The sequence below is a fragment of the Orcinus orca genome, chromosome 11 (genome assembly GCF_937001465.1).
Source record: "Orcinus orca chromosome 11, mOrcOrc1.1, whole genome shotgun sequence".
Lineage (NCBI taxonomy): Eukaryota > Metazoa > Chordata > Mammalia > Artiodactyla > Delphinidae > Orcinus > Orcinus orca.
In genome coordinates this window covers 93,085,645-93,111,591 of record NC_064569.1, presented here as the reverse complement: position 1 = coordinate 93,111,591, position 25,947 = coordinate 93,085,645, and the positions used below count along the sequence as shown (strand labels likewise).

The window sequence follows — 25,947 nt, the reverse complement described above, 5'->3', positions numbered from 1 at the left end:
CACTGCTGTAATGGTGGCTCACCCTGGCCTCCGTGGCTGGCGGTAGGGTGGCCCCCTGAACTGGAACCGGGTTCTTCCTGGCCCTCCCGGGTCTGGCAGGTCCTTGCTGACCTCTCACACTGTGGCTGTGGACAGGGTGGGCCGCTCCTTTTCCATCTTCCATCCTCCAGGCCCCCATGCTCATCAGTGCTATAAATACAGGCAAAGGGGGGTGGGGATGTGTGGGTTCACTGAGGGGATGCCTGTCCTCCCCGCCTGCTTTGCTGGGTGTTGAGCGGCCAGCTGAGCGCCCCAGTTTGTCCCTCCCTCCAGGGCTGAAAGACTAGGGGTCTTCGCACAGGATGTCTGCTGAAGCACAGCTTTGGCTCTGGGAGCCCATGGGTATAGGACGTGAGGGGAGGAATCAAGGAAAACTTCTGAATTGGGTGCCTGGGGAGAGGAGGCGGAGAATTCAGGAAGGGGACAAAAATGGTCACTGGGAGCATAGGAGAAAGAAGCACCCCTTTGGGCACCGGGGAGAGAGGGAGGTAAGCTGAGCCTTCTGGAGGAAGAATTGGGAGCTGCGGCTCTCTTGTTAGCTCCGTGGCCTTGGGCAAGTTGCTTTCCAGGTTCTGATTCCCATTCTTAAAGAATAGCGGGAGATGATGCAACTTCCTTCATTTGTAAAAGAGGAGTAATAATAGTGGAGCCGTGATACGGCTGCGACGCTCCGATGTCTGCGCGGAGCTCAGCACAGCATCTGGCTGTACGTGGTACGTGCTCAGTAAACACTGGCTTTTATTGTTACCTTACAGGCTGTTTAATTTATTCAAGAAAGAGGTGTTGCACGCCTGTATGCCAGTGCAGGGAGCTGAGTCCAGCTGGGGAGAGCCATTCCAGTTGTCATAGGTGCTCTGAGGGAACACTGAGGCATTCCCGCCTGGGCAGGCACCTCTCTGACCAGGTGACGTTTACACCGTCACCATGTATAAGGAAGCAGGTTCCAGGCAGAGGGAACAGCATGTGCAAAGCAAAGGTCTGAGTTCTTTGTCTGCAAAATTGTTTGGCATTGGGGCTCAGCACGTAGTAGGCCCTCAGTAAATGTTAATTGGATGTGATCTTCTTGGCCTCAAAGAGGACAGGAAGGGGAAGAAGTAAAGTGTGAGGGGCCCTGGAGAGAAGATTTGGAAGGTCCCCCAGTTTCGGATTGTCTCCCGTTTCCTGCCCATTTTGTCTACCTCTGCTGGGTGGCATGTGGTGCAGGTACCTTAATGCAGTGCAGCTAAGCTGCCAGTGTTCTCATCAGGGACTCGTGCTAGGCCCCTGCTTTGTCCAAGTCCTGGGAGGGGCGGTGCTGGAATTAGGCTGCGTTTGTTCACATTCCTGTTTGCTGCTGTTTTAGTGCATCTGAAACCCTATGCTTGGGTAGAACTTAGAAGGATGACATGGGGCCTCGGTCTGGTTGGTTGTTTTTCCAGTCTTGGATTAATGGTGGCTCAGTGTCTGGCACGATGCGTTGCACAGAGTAGGTGCTGACATCGCTTTGACTAACAAACCAACAGTTGGATGGGTTAGTATCATTGCCACACAGGATAAAGCTGGAATTATTCTTGAGAAGTGATAGGTCCGAACAGGATTGTTTATTAGAACTGAGTTATACCAGGGGCTGACAGGTACATTAAACAGCCTTGGGTGTGTTCAAGGACAGGCTCCGTCCAATGGTCTGGAGGTCTCAGGCCTGGGCTGAGAGGCAGGAAGCCCCACAGTCACCTCCTTTTCCTTCTCCTCTGGGGCGGAAACCAGAGAGGGAAGATCCCACCCAGAAAACTTTTGTTCCTAACCTACTAATCACTTCCAGTTCTACCATGTTTTTAAAAAGTCACACACAACAAAATGAGTATTTCATGGAAGGTTTGCAGTGTTTCAGCCTGTGAAAAACAATGGGGTTCTCTGCTTTTGAAAATAGTACTTGTTGATTATAGTAAATTTGGAACCCAGAAAAGATTGGAGGATAAGAATAGAAGTCACCTCAAATTTCTAATAACCAAGAAATAATCACTGTTGAAGAGTGGGCATATTTTCCTTCTAGGCGTCATTCCTGCATTAGCTCATTGTTCACATAACACCGAGTTGCAAGCGTTTACCCATGACATGAAAGTTAGCCGTAGATATGAAAGAATCAGAGAAGTTCTAAAACAGAGCCCCTTGGTGCTTTATTTCAAGGTCTGTAGGAAAGACGAGGTCTCCACCCTTCTTGCTGGATGGCCTGATGATGTGAGGAGCAGGTGGGCACTGCACAGAGTCAGAGAACCTGGTGATGACCTTGGGCCAGTCACTTGCCCTCCAGTGGGGTTATTTATCCTCCTCTGCCCACCTCCTGGCTGCCACAGGGCTCACTCAGATGAGGTCCCAGTTTAGAAAACCTTGAAATCCACCCCGCTCACAAGAGGAGGGCCTGGTTTCTGTCTTGGAGGGAGAGCCGGTCTTCACTGTCAAGTGAAGATGGATAGAGAAGGGGTGCGTGTGTGTGTGTGTGTGTGTGTGTGTGTGTGTCTTATTTTCCAACCTGCAGTCTGTTTTGTGATCCCCCTGAAGACTTCAGTATCCTTGTTCGGGAGCCACGATCTGAGGACCCTGTAGCTTCAGGCCATGGGTGGTCCCAGGATGGCTGTCCCCAGCCCTCACCTCAACGAAGCGGAATGAGACCTCTGGAAGTTACTACATCTGCCGCCCTGAAAGTGATTTTCAGATAAGACAGCCTCCCCACCCTGGGAGAGGTGTGTGGAGTTTGGTGCCTTTATTTTTCTCCTGCTACAACCCCTGTGGGCAGCCTGCACGCAGGGAGGCCCCGTCCTGTTGGCAGGTGGCTGAACACCTCCACTCTGCTGGGTGGGGCTGTTTCCCAAAGCCCTCTGGGTTATCTCTTACAGGAAAGCTCCAGGGGAAAAATAACTAACCCCACAGCTGCTGCTGCTGTAGCCACTGGCAGAGGCTCCTGGTATCCATCTCTAGCAGCCGTGGTTTTTGTTCTGTCTGGAATGAACAGAGAACCTGGGATTCCATCAGCAGTCATTTCGGGTGCCTGCAGGCACAACGATAGGTGTTGGTGAACGGATGTGTGTGAGGAAATTAATATTAATTAATGTTAACATACTATTTAGTACTAATGTTACTCTTTTTTTGTTTTTAATCTAGTTTTTAAAAATTTTTATTGGAGTATAGTCACTTTACAATGTTGTGTTAGTTTCTACTGTACAGCAAAGTGAATCAGCCATACGTATACATATATCCCCTCTTTTTTGGATTTCCTTCCCATTTAGGTCACCACAGAGCATTGAGTAGAGTTTCCTGTGCTATACAGTAGGTTCTCATTAGTTATCTATTTTATACATAGTATCAATAGTGTATATACGTCAATCCTAATCTCCCAATTCATCCCACTCCACCCCACCCCTTCCCCCTTGGTATCCATACATTTGTTCTCTACGTCTGTGTCTCTATTTCTGCTTTTTATTTATTTATTTTTTAATTAATTTATTTTTGGCTGTGTTGGGTCTTTGTTACTGCACATGGGCTTTCTCTAGTTGCGGCGAGCGGGGGCTACTCTTCCTTGCAGTACGCGGGCTTCTCATTGCGGTGGCTTCTCTTGTTGTGGAGCCCGGGCTCTAGGAGCATGGGCTCAGTAGTTGTGGTGCATGGGCTCTAGAGCACAGGCTCAGTAGTTGTGGCCCACAGGCTTAGTTGCTCTGCGGCATGTGGGATCTTCCCGAACCAGGGGTTGAACCCGTGTTCCCTGCATTGGCAAACGGATTCTTAACCACTGTGCCACCAGGGAAGTCCTCTGCTTTGTAAGTAAGATTATTTGTACCAGTTTTTTCAGATTCCACGTATATGCATTAATATATGATATTTGTTTTTCTCTTTCTGACTTACTTCACTCTGTATGACAGTCTCTCCGTCCATCCACGTCTCTACAAATGACCCAATTTTGTTCCTTTTTATGGCTGAGTAAGATTCCATTGTATATATACCACATCTTCTTTATCCATTCCTCTGTTGATGGACATTTAGGTTGCTTCCATGTCCTGGCTATTGTAAATAGTGCTGCAGTGAACATTGGGGTGCATATGTCGTTTTGAATTATGGTTTTCTCTGGATATATGCCCAGTAGTGGGATTGCTGGGTCACATGTTAGTTCTATTTTTAGGTTTTTAAGAAACCTCTGTACTGTTCTCCATAGAGGCTGTATCAGTTTACATTCCCACCAACAATGTATGAGGGTTCCCTTTTCTCCACACTCTCTCTAGCATTTATTGTTTGTAGATTTTGTGATGATGGCCATTCTGACCGGTGTGAGGTGATATCTCATTGTAGTTTTGATTTGCATTTCTCTAATAATTAGTGATGTTGAGCATTTTTTCATGTGTTTGTTGGCCATCTGTATGTCTTCTTTAGAGAAAGGTCTACGTCTTTTGCCCATTTTTTGATTGGGTTGTTTGGTTTTTTTTGGTATTGAGCTACATGAGCCGTTGGTATATTTTGGAGATTAATCCTTTGTCAGTTGCTTCGTTTGCAAATATTTTCTCCCATTCTGAGGGTTGTCTTTTCATCTTGTTTATGGTTTCTTTTGGTGTGCAGAAGCTTTTAAGTTTCATTAGGTCCCATTTGTTTATTTTTGTTTTTGTTCTCATTACTCTAGGAGGTGGGTCAAAAAAGATCTTGCTGCGATTAGTACTAATATTACTAATCCTCACTGGAATTGGTGTAGGGCTTTGCAGTTTGCAAATTGCTTTTCACATATATCATCTCATTTAATCCTCCCAATGGCCCTGGCCCCTTGGAATTATTGTGCCTACTTTGTAGACGGATAGACTGAGGCTCAGAAGGGTGAATTTGCCTAAGATCCTGTGGAAGGAAGCACCCAGGTTTTTGATTTTGAATCCTGTGTGCCCTTGCTCCTCTGAGTGACCCCTTCAGCACAGCCGTGGCCCCCAGAGAGCCTGCATTCCCACTGGGAAGGCCAGCAGGTGGAACTGCTGCTTAGACTTGGAAAGAGCGTTCATAGAGGATCCGGTCGAAGCTGTGGGGGCCCCAGGAGACAGCAGTCTGCTCTGCCTGCCAGTGGGCGGGGGGCCCAGGCTCCCTGGGGGAAGGGCAGTTGAGCTGGGGGCTCTGATGGACAGTGGAGGTGGGCAGGTGGAGAAGCAGGGGAGGGCTTTCCAGGTAGCAGGACCACCTGGAGCACAGGTACAGGCAGGTGAGCAGAGGAGTGGAGGGAGGGAGCTCTCCCAGAGCAGTTGGCGTCAAGGCCTCACCTCCCGGAAGAGAAGTACATCTCTACATGTTTGTCAGTAGGTTTTAAACAAATAGGGCGTGTGAAAATCTAGATTTAGCAAAACAGTACATACTTGCTTTACAAAGAAAGCTTGATGCCCTGGGCAGTGGTTAGAAAGATGTTAATGGCGATATAACCTCGGTGCATTTAAGTATGATTCGATTTACAGGCATTCCTGGCTGTCCAGTCTGTTGGAGCAGAGCACGGGCTGGGAAACGGGAAGGCTGGCGAGGGTTCTGCCTCTCAAATGCTGGCTTTGCTTTGCTTTGCCAAGAGGTGTCTCCCGCTTGGTTGGGGGCAGAAGACCATTTCTTCCATTTGCAGTTCTCAGTAGTTGAGCCAGATTCGTGAGGGTGGGAGGAAGCCCTGCCCTGCCCGCTGCATTTACCCAGCTGTCCTCACTCACAGGGAGGACACTAGGTATCCAGAGGCCCTCCTCCATCCTCCGCCAGCCACCGCTTGATGAGTGAGGTTTAGGTGGCCATGGCTGTTACGTAACAGGTCCGTGATGGACACAGCAGTAAATGTCGTGGAGCCTGAGTGTGTCTCGCATGGCTGTGGTGTCCCTATAGCTCACGCATGGGAAGTGGCCAGAGGTGCTTGTCACTCGTTCAGGATAGCTAGACTGGAAGCACCCCGCCGTCTCGGGCTCTGCACTCCCACCTGTCCCCTCCAGACCTGCTTCTGGTGCACGCTCCGTGGCCTGCCTGCTCTTCCCATGGCGCCTTTGCCCAGGGAGACCAATTAGGGTCGGGTGGCGTGGTGACTCCAGTCATCTCCCACACTTCCCCCTGACCTGGGACCAGGGCACCAGAGCCTGTCCGTTCTGGGGACGGCCGAGGGGCTGAGCGGGTCTGGCCCTTCACTCACAGGTGAGGAAACGCGAGTCCATGGACCAGGACGCTGGGCGAGTTGGGGCTGATTTGGGTCCAGAGCCATCTCCCGACCTAGTGCTCTCTCTGTGTCTACTGTGTCTTCATCTGGGCATCCTTGGAACTACATGTTGTCAGTATTTTCCCCAATAATTAGGCTTATTTTTTGGATGAGCAATTAAGATGTATCCTGCCTCTCTAGCAACATTTTCAAAATTACAGATCCTTGAAGGCTTTCACCCAGCAGTTGCACTTCTAGGAATTTATCCTACAGATGAGTTACCACGTGTGCAAGGTTAGTCATGGCTGCCTCATTTTTAATAGCAAAAGGTTGGAAGCAACCTGAAAGTCCATCAGCAGGGGCCAGGGACAAATTATGGTCCATCCAAACCATGGACTACTGTGCAGCCATAAAAAATAAGATGGAGACTCCATGCACGGGTACAGAACAGTCACCAAGATAGATTGCTGTGAAGGTAGCGGGTACAGGACGTATGTCTGGTGTGCTTCCATCTGTGTGAAAGTGAAGGGAAATAGTGCATTTGCTTATGTATGTGCTCAGGGTCTCTGGGGATTCACACGAGGTTGGTGACTGCAGTGTCTCTGGGGTGGTGGCTGGTGCCGGGAGACTGTTCACTGGAGACCCTTCGTACGCTTTGAGTGCCGATTCATGTGAATATGTGACTTTTTCAAAAAGTTAAACTGAATACAATTAAATAAACAAGAACCATAAGAAATGTATCCTCACCCTCTTGCCCAGTGCAGGAAGGTCAAGGCTACCCCCTCAAGGACCAGCCATCCTCATTCAGGCCCCTGACCATCAGCTAATCAAGAATGCAAGCTTGGGTCTCAGGAAGGGGACCAGGTGTATCTCGGGAAATCTGACCCGTGGCCCCAGCCCTGGAGAAATGTAACCGCCTCCCTGTTGTCTGGCTTGTCATCTAAATCCCTGCTCTGATATGCTTATTTCCCCTGAAACCTTCAGGGGCTTCCCCACTGACACATAAATAAAGACCCTGTCCCAGGCCCTGTTTACTGGGTCCCCTGTTGTTGAGCCACCCTTGACTGGTCGCTCTTTTCTCCACGTGCCTCCTTGCCTTCCCGCCTCCGTGCCTTTGCTCATCCTGTTCCCTCTGCCTGCTTGCCTTTCCCTCTCTAGCAGTCTCCACGTGCCCAAATCCTCTCTGCCTCTCAAGGCCCAGCTCAGACATCCCCTGCTTCTTTATCTGTTCCTCTCCATTGGCACTTAAGCCTTTTACATTGTGTCCTAGGTGTCTTGATTCCCCACTGGGCTGTGGGCTCCTTTAGGGCAAAGTCCACATCACAGCCCCTGTTTTGTTAGATGTTTGCCGAGTGGGTGAATGGGGGCTGCTCTCTTCGTGGTGGGATCGGGAGCCATGGGGGGCGGGGCCCGTTTCACATCTGTGAATGGTGGTGCCTGGCACAGGGCAGGCCCCCCCTGCAACAGGAATAACAAGTCTTATGCCCCAGGGCTTTGTGTACATTCTTTCCCTCATCCTCACAAGGACCCATGAAGTGCTGTGGTTCAACTGTGGTTCCCCCGTAGCATGAAGAAGCAGAGCAAACATCTCATCCAGGTCACACAGTTAGAAATAAGATTTGGACACAGGTCTGGCTGCCTCCAAAACGCCTGCATTTGATCAGCTTATTCTACCACTTCCCCTGACTCATGAGTAATACTGATCCCTTGGCCCACTCTTATTAACTGCCCCACTGGCCACGGGCAATCTTATATTGTTATTTGAGTGTATTTTCTTCCCCACTGGACTGTAAGCTCTTAAGCAGTTAGAGTCTTGCCGGAGATACCCTTTGGACTTAGCACATAGAAGGTGCTTGAAAGTGTATGTTTATTAACCTACTCCAATAAAGTATACAACTAGACGTACAGTGCGATGGATTTTTACCTCTGTAAATACCCGTGTAAACCACTGTCCAGATCAAGCTGTGGAACATTCCCAGCCTCTCCCTGGGGGCTCCCTGGGGCCTCCTTCATCCAGGTCATGAACCTCTGAGGTAACCACTGTTCACACCTCGTCACTACTGACTGTTTTTGACCTTTTTGCAAATAGAGTCTCATACGGGAAAACCTGTAGTGAGTCACCCAGGTTGTGTAGAGCAGTCCTTGCTCACTGTGCCACGGAAGTTCACGCTGTTTAAATATACAGTTGACCCTTGACCAGCATGGCTTTGAACTGTGTGGGTCCACTTATACATGGCTGTTTTTCAATAAATACATACTGTGCTACGTGATCCACGGTTGGTTGAATCCGAGGGTGTGGAACCACGGATACAAAGGGCTGACTATGAGTTATACGTGGATGTTTGAGGGCCGGCGCCCCTGACCCATTGTTGTTCAAGGTTCAACCATCCCTGTTCATTCTGAGGATAGGCATTTGGGTTGTGTCCAGGCTTTTTCTGTTATAAACAGGCCTGCAGCGAAGTTTCTTGTTCTTGTCTGTGTGGCGCACATGGACTCCTGTGGGGTGTGCACCTGGGGTGGAACGCTGACTTGCCCAACTTAGTACACGTTGTCATGGATGAAGTTCAGGCTAGGATTTCTCACTGGGCTGGAGCTGGGCTGCTTTTTTTGAGTTTTATTTTATTTATTTTTTTATACAGCAGGTTCTTATTAGTTATCCATTTTATACGCATCAGTGTATACATGTCAATCCCAATCTCCCAATTCATCCCACCACCCCCACCACCCCCACCACCCCACCACTTCCCCCCTTGGTGTCCATACGTTTGTTCTCTACGTCTGTGTCTCTATTTCTGCCCTTGGAGCTGGGCTTCTTACCAAAGGGGTCCCAGGGGTCAGGGCAGGTTCAGGGATCTCAGTTTAGACAGCCTGTACCCAAGGGCTAGCGGGACTGTTGAGGGTTCCGCATCCAAAGGGGACCCGTTTGCTTAGGGCTGGGTGGGGTTTAGCTGGATGAAAACGTGGTCTCATTAGAGGGACACAGAGTCTAGCTAGAGAGACCGAGCACTGGCCCATCCGTTCTCAGTTTGAGAGAAAACCGTAAAGATCAAAATTTGGCCTGGTATGTGTTGAAAAAAAAAAAAAAAAGACTTAATTACAAGGCTGAATTAAGTAAGTGTTTGCTGAAGGATTTTGGATTACTTTGTTGTTCTCTTTTATTTCTGCACCTACCCCCCTGCCCCCAACAGAAAGTGAAGGACAGATACATGATTGGATGGTTTTTCTTTCCTGTTGAGAGATTCGTGGGAACTTGACCCCAGGAGAACAGGGACAGATGTGGAACCACTAGCGTGGCCTCAGCTTGTCCGTGTTGATCGAAGGGGCATGGAACTGAGAGATGGGACCCTGCCCCCTCGTGAGGGCATGTGATCCTTTTTCCAAAGGCTAACCAGGCAGCAGCGCCCAGCCCTTGGCTGCGCTTTCCCTCTAATCTCCTCTGGAGAAGGGCCAGGCTGTGGGTTGCTGACCTGCTCTGATGTGGGTCAGCCTCCCCCAAAAGACAGCCACCCAGAAGTCCACAGAACAAACAGCCCCCAGAGACTGGAGGGCCCGTCATCCCTAGGCAACTGAAGTGAGAGCAGTGGCCAGTTCAGATTAACCGTGCTCAGGTCAAGTGCTGCTAGTGAGCTCTGCGAAGGTGGAGATTCCTCCGAGTATCTTAAATAAAAGAACCGAAACCCCTCCCAGGCTGCGTTCGTATTCCGTATTCTGGAGATGTGCGTGTGAGCGTGTTGCCAGCCCAGTTTGGCCCGTGGGTGTGTAGCAACTGCCCGAGCGAGCACTTCATGGGTGCAGCTCAAAAGACTTTGGATCTGAAACTGATGAATGAAACTATGACCTCAGAAGATTTAAAAAAAAGAGCCAACTACCAGAGACAGGACTGGCCCGGGTCTCAGAGACCGTTGGGAGTGTGCTCTCTCAGCCTGGCTGAAGGATGCAATGATTGAAACGGGAGTGAATCATCACAGGTAACGTCGTACGGTGCCGGTCCCTGTTCGCAGTGCTTTCCTTATAGTGACTTGTTTCGGTGCTGGGCCCTGTTCGCAGTGCTTTCCTTATAGTGACTTGTTTCGGGGCCGGGCCCTGTTCGCAGTGCTTTCCTTATAGTGACTTGTTTCGGGGCCGGGCCCTGTTCGCGGTGCTTTCCTTATAGTGACTTGTTTCTTCCCTACGGCTCCCTCGGAGCTAAGTGTGGCTGCAGCCCATTGTACCGCTGAGGAAGCTGCAGCAGGGAGAGGTTGTATAACTTGCCTGCAGACACAGAGCGAGTAAGTGACGGAGCTGGAAGTCAAGTCCAGGTGTCTGACTCCAGAGCCCACAGCTCTTCAACAGCCCTCGGATATCTGGGCCCCTGACAGGACGGCAACGGCAGCGTGAGGAGCCGTTTACCAGGATTCTGTGGGCAAATGACTTTAGCTCTCCAGGCCTCTGTTTCCTCATCTGTAAACTGGGTGTATTAGTTTCCTACTGCTGCTGGTAACAAACTGCCAGAAACTTAGTGACCTAAAATGCAAACTTATTATCTTCTGGTTTTGAGGCCAGAAGTCTAACATGTATTTCACGGGGCTAAAACCAAGGTGCTGGCAGGGCCGTGTTCCTTCCGGAGGCTCAAGGGGAGAATCTGTTTCCTTGCCTTTTCCAGCTTCTAGAGGCCACATGCATTCTTTGGCTCTCAGGGCCCTTCCTCCAGCTTCAGAGCCTCTCTTTCCCACTCCTGTAGGAACCCTTGTGATAATATCTGGCCTACTCAGATAATCTGGGATAATCTCTTTATCTCAAGATCCTTTACTTAATCACACCTGCAAGGTCCCTTTGGCCATTTAAGGTGAAATATTCACAGGTTCAGGGGTTTAGGATGTGCACATCTTCGGGAGGCCATCATTCAGCCTTCCAGGCAGGAAATCCGTGGGAGACACGAAACAGCAAGGTGTCTCCCAAGCATGAAGCGAAATGGTCGAATAAAATCTGGGTGACATGGTGAGATTCTCCGAAATACCTAAAGTCCAAGGCAGGTGTCTGAGTCTAGTGACTACACAGAGCTCTGTAGCTTTTCTGGAAAAGGTGGGTGTCTTCAGAAAGGGAGTCAGCCGGAGACAGTCCCTCCCAGAGAAGGACGGGGCGGGGCTTGTGTTAGGGGCCGTGCGCGTTTGCATCACTCCGAGCTGTTTGCTGAGGCATGGCTTGGTTCATCAGGCCTCGCCAGGGCCTGGTTGACTTTTACTCGAGACCCCTCACTTCCCTGTACTCCCATCCTGTGCTCTCAAGTGCCCTTCTGGCAGCTAATAGGAGGTGGAGAGGACATTCATAAACTGGAACTCCTCCCTTTTCTTGGGAGCTGGGTCTGCCCGACCCTGTTCCCTTGATCCCCTGAAGCCTGGCTTTCTGCACCCACAAGGTGCACTCTGTCCAACCTTGTGGCTTGGTGCTCCCCAAGGCCCTCTCCGGGGACCTTGATACCCCTGCCAGGATGTTCTGACTGCAATAAAACCTACTCCACACGGCTGTCAGGAGCGCTTTGTCAACTGTAGAGTGCCACAGGCCTACTCTGGGTACACCCCTGGCCGAGTGTCTGTCAACATATCCCCAAAGCAGTCATTCAGCAAGTACTTTTTCATCACAGTACGTGGTACCTGCCCTCATGGAGCCCCACTTACAGGATGTTAAGGGAACAAATCTAATCACAATTATGGTCAATACCAGGGAAGACATGCCACGTGCAAACTGTAATAGGCCGTAGAAGGGGATAGCTACAAAGGCAGGTGGGAATAAAGATCTGGGGGTGTGAGGGGGGAGCAGGATAACATGCCATTCCCGGGACTTGGTGCAAGGATGGTGGAGGGTGTCAAGGAGTTTTAGAGTTGGAAGGAACTGCAAAGCCCAAACATTCATTCGATTGCCCCCTTATCCAGCCAAAGCCTGTTGAGTGCTAACCATATCCAGGCTCTGAGGTAGGTGCCGGGGATCAGAGCTACACATAAGACATGACCTCTGACCTCCACAAGCTTGCAGGCTGGTTGGGGAGAAGACAGGGATGAGTGGTCACCCTTCAGAGGTTCCTTGATCAGTGTTCCTGCCAGGAGACTCCTAGCCCTGTTTGACTGGGAGCTTCCTTATGCTGGCAGAACGTTGCTAGATCATGCCAGCTGGTACAAATGTGTCTGCGTTGGCAGGTCCTCACCTTCCTGTTGCTCGCACCAGGTGGACTGGGCTGTGTCCTGACGGAGGCACGTAGGACAAGTTCTTTGCCCTCGTTGGTGTGGCTCTCCACGATGGAAGATGTGTGTGAGATGGTGTGACTCAGCCTCCATCCTTTGCCCTCACCCAGCCCATCCCTCCCTCCAGCCAAATGTCCAGGTCCTTAGCTGAGCTCTGGATGGTGGGGAGGGGACCAAGTGACGGAGAGCCGGCAGCGTGCAGCACGTGGCTTAATGCCGGACATTCACCAGTCATCTGATTGATTCTTCTCTTCCAGGTCCCTGCTGTGTGTCTGGCACTGTGCCAGGCCTACAGAGCGTTGACTCAGGTGTGGGGAGACGGGAACACTGTCAGAACAAACCTCACGGAGCGAGCACGGTGCGGCTGGGCGGGAGTGAGGGGGCCGGCCCTCGGTGAGGCCGTGACGTTGAGGATGACCTGTGAGTGAAAGTTGTCACCCGCCACGAGGACCAGGGCAGAGGGGAGGGTGCGTTGGCACAGGGGCCAGAGCTACATGTGGAGGGACCCGGTATTGCCAGCACTTAGGGAGGGAGGCTGGGACCCAGCTGGCAGGACCCTGGGCTCTACAGAGGAGTCAGGACTGCATCCCACCTTCAGAGCCTCACATGTTCTCAAAGGATTTCAGGTCAGGAGGCGGGATGGGGTCATGTTTGAAAATAAGTGAAAAAATAAACCACACTGGATTCCTGCTTCCTTGAGCATCTGCCTCCCCGGAGCTCTGGAGGGTGGTCCACGCCCAAGTCCCTTCTCCACCTTTCTGGAATCCAGAGCGCTCGAAATCCCAGAGGTTCTTCCTAAGTCTGCAGCAAGCTAATTTCGTGGCAAAAATCTGACCTGAATTGATGTGAGACTAATTAGGGTCTTTAAAAATATCTCACCTTTCTCTGTGGAAGTACTGTGTGTTTGATTTTGGGGTGCCGCCCAGACCCCTCTGGGGGTGTTACTGCCTAAGCACCATATACAGCACCGTAGTCCTTCCTAAAGTCTGAAAAGCTCTGAATTCCTAAGCTCATTTGGCCCAAGGGTCCTGGTTATAGCACGATGCACCCAGGACACAACTTCGGAGACATCCAGTCCCGGCTGGGTGGTGGCGCTGAGATTCCAGCTCAGTTTCCCCGACTCAGAGCCTAGGATTGCAAGGGAGGCGGGTGAGTGAGGGCCTGGGTGTGGAGCCACCTTGCCAGTAGGTGGGCCACTGGGAGAGAGAGGCAGGACTGGGCCTTGACTGGGCTTTTGGTCTGATTCAGCCTGGGACTGAGGGCGGCGGGAGGGCAGAGGCAGAGACATTGCAGAGAAAGTTAAGAGCCATGTCATCGACTGGCTTTTCCCACTGCTTACAGCACCACTCTTTAGACCTTCTCTACCCACACATCCCTAACAGTAGAAGAACTTTGGGGGCATGCACCCCCAATATATGGCTAGTGATGAAGTTATTCTGTACTTGTATTACGTTAGTTATACTTTGTATATCATAAAACCTACACCAAAAACAGAAATCAAAGGATGAGTTAAAGATGTAATAATTTTTAAAAATTAAAAAAAAAAGTTTTGTTGGTGGTACAAAAACCTTTTGACTTCATGTACTTATTTTTGGAAACTGTCCTCTGATGCTCTGGGAAAGAGCCGTTTGTTTAGATACTTGGTTTTAATGGCCGCCGTCCCTGAAAAAGATCCCTGCCCAGGACATGTAGCTGCACACAGAGGAAATGCATCATTGGCTTTTTTTCTAAATCGGGTTACTCATTTTTCCATCCCATCCACTGTGTACGCAGAGGATTTGTTGAAATTTGGCTAGTACATTTCCATCCTCCCTGATGCCAATCAGATGTTCTTGTGAACTAAATGGAAGGTATTTTAAAGTTCTTAACACATGAGTCCAAAACCCACTCAAATGCTTTGGAAATTTTTAAACAGATTAGAAAATTCTGTTACGTAGGCTTTTAGGAGCTCAGATATGAGCGTTTTTGTAAGTTACAGACATACTGTTTTTGGTGATAAAATCCTACAACAGGAGAAGCATTTTCACATATACTTTTCCAGAAAGCTCTGCCCTAACTGAGGTTTCTTTCGAAGAGCAGTTCCTTTCTCATTCATTGTGATAACATGCCTTTCCTGTGAAGGGACATATTAAATATGCCTTAAGATGTTTTTGAAACACCCCTGGGAAGCATCTCTCTGATAACCAGTGGTCATAGGAAAAAATGGGGAATTGGAACTTTTATTTTTGGTAAAAGAAAGATGTGTTGGGCTTCCCTGGTGGCGCAGTGGTTGAGAGTCTGCCTGCCGATGCAGGGGACACGGGTTTGTGCCCCGGTCCGGGAAGATCCCACGTGCCGCGGAGCGTCTGGGCCCGTGAGCCATGGCCGCTGAGCCTGCGCGTCCGGAGCCTGTGCTCCACAACGGGAGAGGCCGCGGCAGTGAGAGGCCTGCGTACCGCAAAAAAAAAAAAAAAAAAAAGATGTGTTGAGCTCCGTTGTTAGGTTTGACAAATCTTTCTGATTGCATTTCTACAAGATAACCAGTAAATCTCTGATGCAATTTCCTGAGTGACTGTCCATCTCTTTACAAATTTGGTGGAAAATTCTACTGTTCTACAGTCTAAAGCTTTTTATTATGGAAAATTTCTAACACAAGTAGAGTGCATAGTATTGATAGAATGCATTTCTACCCGTCAGTCACTCAGCTGCAACAGTTAGCAACATCTGGCAATCTTGTTGCATCTGTCCCTCTCCCCTTTTCAAAGAGCAAAAGCCCAGATGTCATGTTCTTTTTTGCCCTTAAGTAGTTCATTGTACATCTCTTCTTAATAAGAACCCTTTAAAAACTTTTAAATTTTGAAATAATTATAGGCTCACAGGAAGTGGCAAAAATAGTATGTAGAGTCCCATGTACCTTTTTCCCCCCAATGGTGACATCTCAAATTACTGTAGGACAGTATCAAAACCAGGACATGGACATTAGTACAGTACTGTTAACTAGACGAGAGACCTTATTCAGTTTTCACTGTTCTTATGTGTGTGTAGTTCTATGCAGTTTTGTCTCCTGTAGACCCCTGTAGCCGCCACCACTATCAAGATACAAAGTATGTCACCGCCTGGAGGGAACTCCCTGTGTTACCCTCTGGGTATCTGTGCGCCCACTTTCCTTGCTGCCTCCGCCAACCACTAATCTGTTTTCCATCTTTATAGATCTCTCATCTTGAGAATGTTATATAAACGGAATCGGGCAGTATGTGATCTTTTGAGATTGGCTATTTTCACTAAACATAGTGCCCTGAGATCTGTTTGGACTGTTGCCTGTGTCAATAGTTTGTTCCTTTTTGTTGCTGGGTAGTATTCCATGGTCTGGATAGAGCAGAGTTTAACCTTTCACCCGTTGAAGGACGTTTGGACTGTTTCCATGTTTTGAGGATTACAAACACAGCTGCTGTGAACATTTGTGTATACGTTTTTGGGTGAATGTACAATCATATCTCTAGGATAAATGTCTAAAAGTGATTACTGGGTTGTATGGTAGGTGCATGTTAGTTTTACAAGAAACTGCTAAACTCTCTTCCAGAGCCGCTCAGCCATTTTATACTCCCACCAGGAACGTATGTGAGAGCCAGTTTCTCTGCATCCTCACCAGCATTTGATGTCACTGTTTCGTATTTATATGTGGGTAGTGATATCTCATTGTGGTTTTAGTTTGCATTTCCCTAATTGCTAACGTTGAACAGCTATTTATGTGTTGGCCACGATCCTCCTTGAGTGAAATATCTGTTCATGTCTTTTGCGCATTTTCTGATTGGATTGTTTGGGGTTTTTTTTGGTTTGTTTTCTTTTTTTACTGTTGAGCTTTGAGCATTCTTCCTATACTCTGTATTCTAGGTGCTGGTGTGTTGGGTATGTGGCTGGAAGATATTTTCTTCCAGTATGTGGCTTGTCTTTTCATCCTCTTCACAGAGCCACAGCATGAAAGTTGTTACTTTTAGTGAAGTCCAGTCAATTTTTCCTCTTACAGGGTCATGCTTTTGGTGTCAAGTCTAAGAACACTTCGCCTAGCCCTAGGTTTCAAAGATTTTCTCCTGGGTCTTCTAAAAGTTTTGTAGTCTTACACTTTACATTTAAATCCATGATGCGTTTTGAATTAATTTTTGTATATGGTATAGGGTTTAGGTTAAGGTTCTTTTTCTTTTTTGCTTCTGGATATCCAGTTGTTCCAGCACTATTTATTAAAAAGATTATTCTTCCTCCATTGATAAGGACTTTTATTTTTACATACCCACCGTGCACCTAACAAAATCGGCAAGAATTCCTGTGTGCTGTGTATTTCAAAGAGGTCTTCTTTTAATCATTGGTCTGTTCGCATCAGGACCCAGCAAGGTCTAGTAGACATTGCATTTAGTTGTAATGTCTCCTTGGCTTTGTTCTGTAACAGCCCCTCAGCCACCTTTGTTTATAAGCCCCTAACTCCTGGGAGAAACCAGGTCATTTGTCCTGTAGACCGTCCCGTGGTCTGGCTTTGGCTGCTACTTCCTGGTGGTATCATCTGGTTTGCTACCCTCTGTATTTCCTGGATACTGGTGGTTAGTTCTCGCGACTTGTTTTGATTCCAGTTCACTTCTGGGGTGAGGGTCCTTCCTAGGTGGTGCTGTGTGCTGCCTGTGCACCTCACTAGGGGGCTCAACACCTCTGGCTGCCCCTCTTTAGTGATGTTGACCTTGACTGTGGGTTTGGAGGGTGCTGCCTGTTCCATCCCTTATCAGGTTCCCCATCCGCCTCTCACTTAGTGGTTTCATCGTCCACTGATGATCTGTATCTATGCCCATTATTTGTGTTAGGAGTTGCAAAATGGTCATTTTTTTGGTCGCGTTCTGTCTCCATTTACTAATGGGCTTGTGTAAAGCTGACACTCCCCCGACAATGACGTCGTTACCCTCAAATATTATAGACGAAGCAGCTGAAGCTCTGAGAGATGAAGTCAAGCCAGCAGGTGGTGGAGTCCGGCAGGAGCTCGGCTCGGTGACTTCACAGCTGGAGCTCGGTTACGCTCCATAGAGACTCTGCCCCAAAGTCCCTGCCGCTTCAAAGCCTACCCCACCCCTCTCCCCAGCCTTGGCCAAGGCAGTTGGTGCTTCCTCGGGGTCCCCTGGGTGCTCGGCACTCACCCTTGTGCAGTGCGGTGGGGTAAGTAAGGCCTCTGGGTACCCCTGTTGCATCGAGCAGGCGTGTAGAGGAGCCGTGAGTCCTTGAGGCCGAGGCCGGGTCTTCCGTGCCCAGCACAGCACCCAGAGGCCTCCGGATGTGTTTGTTGGAAAGACGGCTCCAGTGTCTCCCCTCAGGCTCTCTGCCTGACCCTGGCAGAAGTTTAACGTTCAGTCGATTAAGAAAATACAGGGGACCTGCCAGAGCATCTGGGGTTCTGAGCTGCATCCGTGTATCCCCCCCTGGCATGTGTGTGCCTTATTGAAGAAAGGCAGCCGGGGGGGTGGGGGAGGCTTTTCCCTGGGGAGCAAACTCCCACTTCTCCCAGGTCCGGGGCTCCACCGGGCCAGTGTCCTGCTCACCTGTGGGACCCAGGCAGGCAGAGGTCCTTTCCAGGTAGGTGCCCGTCCCGAGTGTGAAAGGATGGGACCCCAGTGTACATCCTCTGCCACCAGCACCCACACTCTGTGAACTTTGCGGGGTCTAGTGCCGTGAGCTGCCTGGGGTCCTGGGAACAGGGTGAGCTCTGGGAGACAGCCTTCCAGGAGCTGCCTTCACCTGCCTCTCTGGGTGCCGGGGACCCTGCATCTGTAAGTCAGAGCATTGTCTGAAGTATTTTGGGGGGTGATTATGAAAACCCTCACGTCATTTGGTGCTACCCCAGGAAGCTGTAAAACCCAGTTTCACGTCATTTTTCTCATCTCTAAGGTGTAGATAGTGTTGCTTACTTCAGAATTGCTGTGAGAGAAAGCATGCGATCACGCTGGGGAAAATGGTTTGCAAACAGCGAGGGCCGCCCGAGAGTGAAGTAAACGGTTTGTATATCACAGGGCCCCCAGTACGAAACATGGCCACCTGGGCCGCCGGAGTGCTCCCCCAGGTTGTGGCTTCCCCTCCTGGGAAGTACCTCCCTCCCCTTCCTGCAAGAAGAAGTCAGGGCCCTGGTGAGACGGCCGTGACCCCTGTCCTGGAAGGGGGCTCTGGAGCCCGAGGGCAGCTCATCCACGGCCCGGGTTGGTAGACAGTAGGCACCTAAAACGTGTTATAGGACCTGGGTTTAAGTCCAGCGTCTAATTTGGGGGCAAGTCACCTGCCCTCTCTTGAGTGGACTTCTTGGGAACCAGATGACCTACATAAGGAGGGCACTTGAGTGTGAGGAAACAGAGTCCCAGCAAGAAACGGGGCGGAGCCTTCATCAGCTCCCACAAGCTACACAGATGCCCTGGAGGGTTACCTGTGGTGCGGGTTAGGGTGGGGTCAGAGCTCAGCCGTCTCCCCTCTGGGGAGTCTGTACAGGGCCTTCTCAACACTGCCGTTAGTAGAGGACAAAACAGCCTTTGACACACCCGGCCCTTGCTCAGAAGGAGAAGATTGGGGAGTATTTGTACTTCCTGAAGCCCCCCCTCCCATTTCCTTGTGTTTGTTCATTTAATTTGGGATGACAGACAAAGATGATGATTTACAACCCAAATCTTCTTTTTCTGGAAATATTTCTGGCACTGCTTTTCAGTTTTGCAACCATACTTACAGGAGCTATTCTTAGACTTGTCACTGTGTCTCTTTTTCAAAGCACCACCAGTCTTTATATAGGCACCTTCTCCAGTTTTGAGTTTCTTTATATAGATGACGTCTCCAGTTTTGAGTTTTTAATCTAGATTCTTCTCTTGGTTGGTGTGTTATAGATCATTTATTTTTATAGGAAAATAGCAATATAGAGGGCTCTCCTGGGGTAATAACTTACAGCTAAGAGCAGACATGGCTCAGATGGGGGCAGAAGGGTGGGGAGATGGTGGGCAAAGAACCTCTTCTTCATTGCGGGGTCATGGTGCACCCCAGGAAGGCCCAGGGAAACCTCCCGTTGGTGTCAGAATGTTTTGGCTGAGAATATCAGCTCAGACTGGGAAGGCACTGGGAGAGGTCATCTGGGCTGACCTCAGGGTTCAGGCTGAGATGGTTGGGTTTGGGGGTTTGGCCATTTTCTGGGTCAGGCAATGGGGACCCTCTGGGCCCAGTGAGCCCGTGCAGACACACGGCTGGTTGGGGTGGAGCTGAGACATGAGCCCCGGCCAGGGCTCTTTCGACTTTCACCTTTGCATCTGTTTGCATCAGTGGTTGGTTGGTCCCCTGGTCCATTGCAAGTTAGTCTTCCAGGGCCTCTGTTGCCAGGAGGCTCCGTGGCCCCAGGACGGCGTGCCTAACCTGTCAACAGGTGGCAGCACTGAAAGGCACTTCTGTCAGGGCCTTGGGTCTCGGAAGCTCACGGATGCAGGAGTGGCCAGCCCGCCCAAGAGCAGTTCCGGGTGGTTCTGACAGAATGGCTTTGCTCTTTGAGAGCGGTTCTAGCCCCGGGCCAGCATTGGTCCCTGTTTGTAAACTTGCCAGGAGATCCCTCACAACAGCTCTTCCCATAACATCTGGGTTGCCATCCAGCGTGAAACCATTAATTTGTTGCCACCAGGAAGTGCGGGGTTGACATGACAGCCCACCTGGGGTAACTGCCTGGGACCCTGGAGTGCCATCCTGTGTCCCGCCCACTCCCATCTCTCCCACCCAGAATCTTCCTTTAGGCCAGCTTCCTCAACTCTGTTCTTTGCTCCTCTCTGAAGTACCTCAAATTCCTTTTGGAATAAGTTGTGAAAATCAATAGATAATAAAATAAATGTTACAAATGGCCTTGGTGCTCAGCTCGGTGCTGGGGATTTAAAGATGGAAAAGTGGTCTTGCCTCGAAGAGTAGGCAGACTTAGGAGGATAAACGCGAGCCAATGACAGAACGGCGTGTTACGTAGAACAACAGAGGCGGGTGAAATGCGTGGAAGTACCTGACTGGGGAAGGTGAACAGGACAGGCTTTTAGGAAGAGTGATACATGAGCTAAGTTAAAAGGTGAGCAGTTTGTTGGTGGGGAAGGGCCGCAAAGTCTCCAGAACGGCACAGCTGGTTGGTGAGGAGTGGATGCTAGCCATCAGGGAAACTGGGGAGAAATGGCAAAGAAGAGACACATACCCGTAGAGGGGATGCCTCAGTGCTAAAGTGATCTTGCTAGACCCGGAGGTGTAAAGATGGGCGGAGCCAGCAGGTAATTACTGAGCACCTGCTGTGTGCCCACCCTGTTCCAAGTGCCAGAGATCCAGCCGTGAGCAGAGCGGGGCCCCTGCCCTCAGGGAGCTTGTGTCTGCTGCAGGAGGTAGTTAATGAACATGTGAGTAAGGTACAGTTTGTCAGATGGAGTCGGATGGTAATGAGTGCTCTGGAGAGAAATCAAGCAAAGCAAAGTGGCCAGGAGCGCCTGGGGTGAGGGAGGGTTTGCCACATTTGAGCAGGTGGTCAGGGCAGAGGCCTAAAGGAAGTGCGGGAGTGAGTTGTGTGGCTGGGCAGAGACAGCCAGTGCAAAGGCCCTGTGGCAGGAGCAGGCTTGGCGTGTCCAAGAAACAGCAGGAGGCCAGTGTGGCTGGAGGGAAGGATCGAGATGGGAATTGTGATGAGATCAGAGAGCACGGAGGGCCCGTGTGCTCTGTAAGGACAGCAGCTTATACTCCGACGGAGATGGGAGCTGTTGGAGGGTTTTGAGCAGAGGAGGGACCCAATCTGGCTAACATCTTAGAAGGTTCACACGGCTGCCGTGTGGGGATGGTGTGGGCAAGGGCAGAAGCAGAGAGATCGGTCAGGAGCCTGTTCCATGAATCCAGCGGAGACGTGCTGGGGGCTGGAGTGAGACGTGGTCAGGGTCTGGTCACATTTTGAAAGTGGAAGTAGAGACCTGGAAGGTTCTTTCCAACACCGCCACTGACGCTTGGAAGGAGGCTAACGTTGCGCTTCCCTCTCTCTAGGCCAGCTCATCGCTTACCCCGAGGGTTTCTCTCAGGAAGCCCCCTGCTGCCGGGCACCATGACTGTGAGGGGGGCCGCACTGGCCCCAGATCCAGCGTCGCCCACAACAGCAGCAGCCTCGCCCAGTGTCTCCGTGATGCCCGAAGGCAGCCCCACAGCTATGGAGCAGCCTGTGTTCCTGATGACAACCGCCGCTCAGGCCATCTCTGGCTTCTTCGTTTGGACGGCCCTGCTCATCACCTGCCACCAGGTACCCAGGCCGGGCAGGAGCCCCTGAGCCAGTGAGCCCCAGCCCTCTAGGGAGGTCCTGAAAGGTTTGTTGTCCAACAGAGTATGAGTTAGGCCAGGCCAGGCTACACTGCAGTAAAAAATAAGCCCGAAATCTCAGGGGCTTCACCCGGGGGAGTCAGGTTCCTGCTCAGTCAGCCCAGTGCAGGTCAGTTTCCGTTCTGTGGCTCCAGCATCTTGCCGCTTTTAAGACATCATCCATCTGACAGCTGTGGGGAGGGGCGTGTGCAGAAAGCACTCTGGGTGTTTAACTTTCTCAACCAGAAATGGCCCGCTTCCAAGGGCCAGAACTGGTCATGTGTCTAGCCTAAACTGCAGGGGAGCCTGGGAACTAACTGTTCAGGGGCACAGGATGGCAGTGACCCCTTCGCAGATGAGAAAATTGACACCCAGAGAGGGAGGAGGGAGGGGAACTAGCCTAGTCACGTACAGGTTGGTGGTGGAGCTGGGATAGAAGTCAAGTCTCACGTCCCCCTGTGCTCGCTGTCCCCGGGGAGGCTGCCATGGGCTGGGATGTGCCTTGGCTGCCCCAGGAAGAAGGTTTGAAGGTTGCCAAGCGAAGAGGGGAGGCTGAGCCTGTTCGGGTCCCAGTGTTCCCCGTCCCTTCTAGAACTCGACTGCTTCCAAGGTGGTTGGCTCACAGCAGATGGGGAATACTTTGTTCTCTTCCTCCCAAGCCCAGGGCTCGGCTGGGCCAAGCATGAAGTCATGGGAGCGGAGACGAGAGACTCTGGCTGCTGGGACTGTGCATCGTGGTTAGAGCAGTTCTTGGCACTTGTATGCAGCTTTTTTTTTTTCTCCTGCTTTCTAAAAACCACATTGCATTCTCCCAACTTCCCAGCAAGGCAGGCAGCACTGCACCTGTTCAACAGATGGGAAAATGAGACAGGCCATCACTGCAGCCATTCAGCCAGGAACTGCTCCCACCTTCTGTGAAAGTGAGGGTCCCGTCCCTCCCGCCCTCTACACCATAAGTTAGTTAAGGGACGGGGTGGGGTGGGCGACCACCTGGATGCCTGTGTGTTAGCTCCATGCCCCAGGGGCCAGGTGTTTAGAAAGGCCAGGCGGCGGAGGGACACACACACGCGTGTTAATAGCCTCCTCTGCACCAGGCACCCAGTTCCCAAACCTGGCCGTGCACACGGGTCCCCAGGGAGCTTGTCACAGCTGTGGATGCCGGCACGTCCCTGGCTGATGTGCACGGTCTTGGGCGTGGCCTCGTGGCCGATGTCTGTGTGGTGGCCCTGGCGCCACCACGCGCAGCCTGCAAGCTTCACGCGCCCTGTGGTTGATGCTCCCACAGCCTCACGACGGAAGTTTTGTGTCATCACACTTTACAGAGGAGGACGCCAAGCCTCAGGGTTGAGTGACTTGGTCCCAGCGCTCGTGAGGACGGAGCTAGACACGGGCTGGCCTCCTCCTCCTGTGGAGCAGGCGGGCCAAGGCGGGCCGTGGGCCCTGACTGACGCGGCCCCTCTGCCCCCAGATCTATATGCACCTGCGCTGCTACAGCTGCCCCAACGAGCAGCGCTACATCGTCCGCATCCTCTTCATCGTGCCCATCTACGCCTTCGACTCCTGGCTCAGCCTCCTCTTCTTCACCAACGACCAGTACTATGTGTACTTCGGCACCGTGCGCGACTGCTACGAGGGTGAGGACAGCGCGAGCGGCGCCGGGAGGGCCAGGGGAGGGGGGTGCAGAGCCGGGCCGGGGGCTGTGCACCCACCTTGTCTGGGTGTCCCAGCTTCCTCCCTGAGGGGCCAGCCGTCACTTCTTGAACCCCTTCACGGTTTCCATCCAGGTACCAGCACACATGTAGCCAGCGTCTCACCTGCTGAGGCGCTTTGCGATGCGGCCCCCAAACACCTCCACAGATACCTGGGAGCAGGGACCCTCCACCTGTGTCTCATTTCTCAGTGCCGGCATCTCTGATGGGGGAGTGGGCAGCAAATAAGTGGTCCATTTGTAGGTAGAAGCCCCAGGTACAGACGGGTAAGGGGCTTATCCAGGGGTCCGTGGTAAGGTGGTAGCAGGACTGGACCTCCCTCCCCACGTGTCTTAACTCTGAGGGCTTTGTCCCTGGAGGAGCCTGTGCTGCTGGGACAGGTGACTCGCTGCCTTTCAGGGGGCAGTTCTCGTGTGTGGTGTGAAAGCACCACCCGCTCCTATACCGAGTTGCGAGCACCGGCCAGGCCCTGTGCTGGGCCTTGGGCAAGCCCGCCCTCAACCCGCCTGCTCTCCGGACATCTGTGCCACCTAAACTGTCAGCACAAGGAGACAGGGACGCTCTCTCCCAGGGGCCCTGGCCTGGGGTGGGCGGGGAGCAGCGTCTCAGAGAATGAGTCAGCGTCCGCCATGTCGTACCGTGGATGAGCGTTCGTTCTGGGCAGAGAGGAGTCCCAGCGTGCTGGGCTGGGAGGCGCTGGGAGCTGTGCAGGGGGCCGGCCACGGCCAGAGGAGAGACCAGCAGCTGGAGGGCATTTCCATGGGAGCAGGGACGGGGACATACAAAGCCTTGTGGGACATAGAGGGAAACTTAGATTTTCTTTTTACTGGTGATACACAAACATACGATGTGGTTGGAAACTGCAGTTTAGAAAATCTCCAGGTGGTGGGGGGGTGAAGGGGAGGGGGTGGCCAGAGGCCCCAAGACAAGTCACAGGCCAGCGAGGCTTTGGCCTGTACCCAAAGAGGCCAGCAGGGATGGGAAGGAGGGCCCTTGAATTCAAGACCCCTGCTCTGATGCCCACCCTCCTCTCATGGTCCTGCGTTTTCCCGTTTTCTCCCCGTACCTGCACTGTTGGTTTCGGGTAGAGTGACCAGACCTGGTATTCCTTATGCCGAGGCCCGGCAGCTCTGACCACGACTGGTTATTTGCTTCCCAGACCCCAGAGGGCTTTGCCCCAGCCCTGGGCTCAGTGGATATTGGGGTGCAGCATGCTCATCCCCAAAGAAGCTAGAGTCTCTCTTCTTGTCCCAGTTTGAACCTGAGGACTCGCAGGGCACAGGAAATGCCTTTGGACTTGGCGAGGGAATGCAGGCACCTGACAGGCACAGACTACGCCCCACCAGCCCTGCGGTCACATTGACCCCTTTTCCCGCCCACCCGGCACATCAGTTTCCCCAGTGGCTGCAGAGCCTCCTCCTTCATCTTGCCTCCAGCATCTCCTCGGAAAGGCCTCCCCATCGCTTCCGCTCCCAGACCCCTGTCCAAGTCCTCTCGGCCTCACCGCGGTTTGCAGTTAAGCTCAGACAGCCTGTGAGCCTGGTTTGCTCCGTCTCGCTCGTGGACTGTCAGCTCCATGAGAGCAGGAGTGGGCGGAGAGCCTGTGCGACAGAGCCAGGCACGTGATGGGTGCTCACTCCTTCTGCATTTTTCGAATGAATAAGGGACTTCATTGAACACCTGCTGCATGCCTTGCGTTCGCCCACATGGGGCCTCATTGAATCCCCAGGCTCGCCCGGCTCTGTCAGGTGAGAACACTGCGGCCAGGCGGGGACCTGCTCAGGGCATAACTGGGGCTCTAGCGCCTGGTGTTCCTGGAAGCAGTGGAGTCCCCAGGGAGACCTTTGGGCACCTGGGGAGCTGTAAAGGCTGAGGATGGGGAAGGTGGGGCTGAGAACCCTTTTCCGTTCAGCTGCCAGCCTTGCACGGTGCTCAGGAGCTGCCAATGCCGACTGGTTTCTTTAGAAGCAAAGAGCTGATCCCTGCTGGGGGCGGAGGTGGGGGGTGTCTCCTATGTGATGGGGGGCAAGTATAGGCTCCTTTCTCTCCTGGGCCCTGAAGTCTGGGGCACATGGCAGAAGGGGGGGCACCGCTGGGGCCTCCGCACCATCCTAACCCCAGGCCTCAGAGGCAGCAGCAGATGGTTGGTAGCTCCCCCCACCCCAGAAGCCCTTTTGTTCAGGCCCTGCCTGTCCCAACTTTCCTCCCAGCCACGTAAAGGTCCTCCCGGGAAGCCTGCTGCCCTGCGAAGCACATCTCCTAGCAACGCTATTATCCGCTTGGCCTCTCCAAGGGAGTTTACAAACAGCACAGCAGCTGCTGTGAAGTTCAGGCTGCCCCCGAGTTCACCAGCTTGCAGTGTCTGAGTCAGTGGGCTTGGCCCTGGCCTGGCCAGCTCCAGCACCTCTGCTCTGTCTCGGACCCTCCCCTTTTGTGGTCTTATCTGCAGCTGCCAGCAAGAGCTTCCCCTGTAGAGTTGGTGATGGGGTGTGTCCCTTACACTTCAAAGAGAAGC

General features: G+C 51.8%; 1 protein-coding gene across 4 annotated transcripts in view; it reads left to right on the top strand.

The window, feature by feature from the left end:
- The window catches only part of TMEM184B (transmembrane protein 184B), a 49,311-nt gene that overhangs the window by 3,320 nt on the left and 20,044 nt on the right, over positions 1-25,947 (top strand). For 3 of the 4 annotated variants that reach the window (XM_004279480.4, XM_033405055.2, XM_049694082.1), the window contains exons 2-3: positions 21,418-21,667; positions 23,192-23,357. In XM_004279480.4, the coding sequence (XP_004279528.1) occupies positions 21,476-21,667; positions 23,192-23,357 (358 nt within the window). In that variant the 5' untranslated portion in view covers positions 21,418-21,475. Of the gene's footprint in view, positions 1-12,659; positions 12,823-21,417; positions 21,668-23,191; positions 23,358-25,947 lie in introns of all 4 variants that reach the window. The other variant, XM_033405056.2, reaches the window with a different exon arrangement.